Raw genomic sequence first — 1232 nt, forward strand, 5'->3', positions numbered from 1 at the left:
AGGGGGGGGGCGCGGAGGGCCCGTCATGGCGCACAAACAGATCTACTACTCCGACAAGTACGACGACGAGGAGTTCGAGTACCGGTACGGGAAGGGCCTCCCCGGGGAGCGGGGGGACCCGGTAACGGGTGGTTGGTAAGGAGGGAGGGAGCTCGGTTACGGTTCTCCGCGGGGACGGGTGAGGGGAGGATGTCCCAGTAACGGTGCACGGTGGGGGGAGAGGCCGTTAAAGGCTCGCTGGTGGAAGGGGGGTGGTGGGCGAGGTGTGGCTGCCCTGTGGAGCAAGAGGGAAGTTATCGCGGTAACGGAGGAGGCCCGCTGAGGGCTCTGTGTCGGGTCACGGAGTCGGTCCCGTTAACGGTTCCCCGAGGGGAGGAACCTGATCCTGGGAATTAGAGGCTGTGGGGGTGACCGGGTCAGGGTCCCTGGGGAGTGCTGGGGTGTGGCGACCCGGGCGCGCTCCAGTGTTCACCGGAGGTCGCGGGGGGGGGGGCCGCAGGCACGTGATGCTGCCCAAGGACATTGCCAAGCTGGTGCCCAAGACCCACCTGCTGTCGGAGTCGGAGTGGCGGAACCTGGGGGTGCAGCAGAGCCAGGGCTGGGTGCACTACATGATCCACGAGCCAGGTGAGCCCCGCGGGGGGGCGGGGAGCGCCCGGAGGGCCCGGCCTGACCGCCCCTCTCCCCCCGCAGAGCCCCACATCCTGCTCTTCCGACGGCCGCTGCCCAAGAAGCCGGAAAAGTGAGCGGTCCCCGCTCTGCCGGAGCTCCCAGCCCGTTCGAGCTGGGAAAGCACCTTCCTCCTCCTCCTCCTCGGCGTTCCTGGGGGGCTTCACCCCCTGGCCCTTGGTGCCGCCTGGGCGCCGCCGTGGCGACTCGTCGCCGGTGCCGGGGTTTTTTCCTGTTGCGAGGCCTCCGAAGCTTCAATAAAGTGATGTTTTTGGGAGCGCCTGTCTGTGGTTGGTGGTTAGGGGGGTCGAGGGGCTCCCGGGACCGCGAAGCCTCTTGGCCTGGGTTCCCGGGGATAGCAGAGTGTTTCCCGGGGGCTGGGGGGACTCCTGGTGTCCCCCGGGGAGAATCCCGGGGCCGTGAGGGTGGGGGCGCTCCCGATGCCCCCGCCCGCAGGGCGAGCCCATGGCCACGAGGGGGGACATCCCCATTTCCCCCCGGCGATGGTTCCGTCCCCGTGGTCCCGCCTCCCGGCCAATGGGCGCCGGTAAGGCCGCGTGACG

General features: G+C 69.3%; 1 protein-coding gene across 3 annotated transcripts; it reads left to right on the plus strand.

The window, feature by feature from the left end:
* The first annotated feature begins 6 nt into the window (after positions 1-6).
* On the plus strand, positions 7-957 carry CKS1B (CDC28 protein kinase regulatory subunit 1B). 3 transcript variants are annotated; one of them, XM_029964062.1, is made up of 3 exons: positions 7-84; positions 500-627; positions 694-957. In XM_029964062.1, the coding sequence occupies exons 1-3, from the start codon at positions 26-28 to the stop codon at positions 744-746; spliced, it is 240 nt and encodes a 79-aa protein (XP_029819922.1). In that variant the 5' UTR covers positions 7-25; the 3' UTR covers positions 747-957. The 3 variants fall into 3 exon arrangements, with proteins under 3 accessions (XP_029819922.1, XP_029819915.1, XP_029819920.1); XM_029964060.1 differs by having other exon boundaries at positions 23-135; positions 694-948; XM_029964055.1 differs by having other exon boundaries at positions 500-948.
* Positions 958-1232: the final 275 nt, after the last annotated feature.

This window comes from Manacus vitellinus, unplaced genomic scaffold, assembly GCF_001715985.3.
Source record: "Manacus vitellinus isolate BGI_N305 unplaced genomic scaffold, ASM171598v3 scaffold_106_pilon, whole genome shotgun sequence".
NCBI lineage: Eukaryota > Metazoa > Chordata > Aves > Passeriformes > Pipridae > Manacus > Manacus vitellinus.

What these genes read in the sequence shown, in the direction of transcription:
- CKS1B (XM_029964055.1), top strand. Translation starts at nt 26, where the DNA reads ATGGCGCACAAACAGATCTACTACTCCGACAAGTACGACGACGAGGAG. An exon ending in GACGAGGAGTTCGAGTACCG is followed by an intron (nt 85 to 499) that starts GTACGGGAAGGG and finishes GGGGGGCCGCAG; the next exon opens with GCACGTGATGCTGCCCAAGG.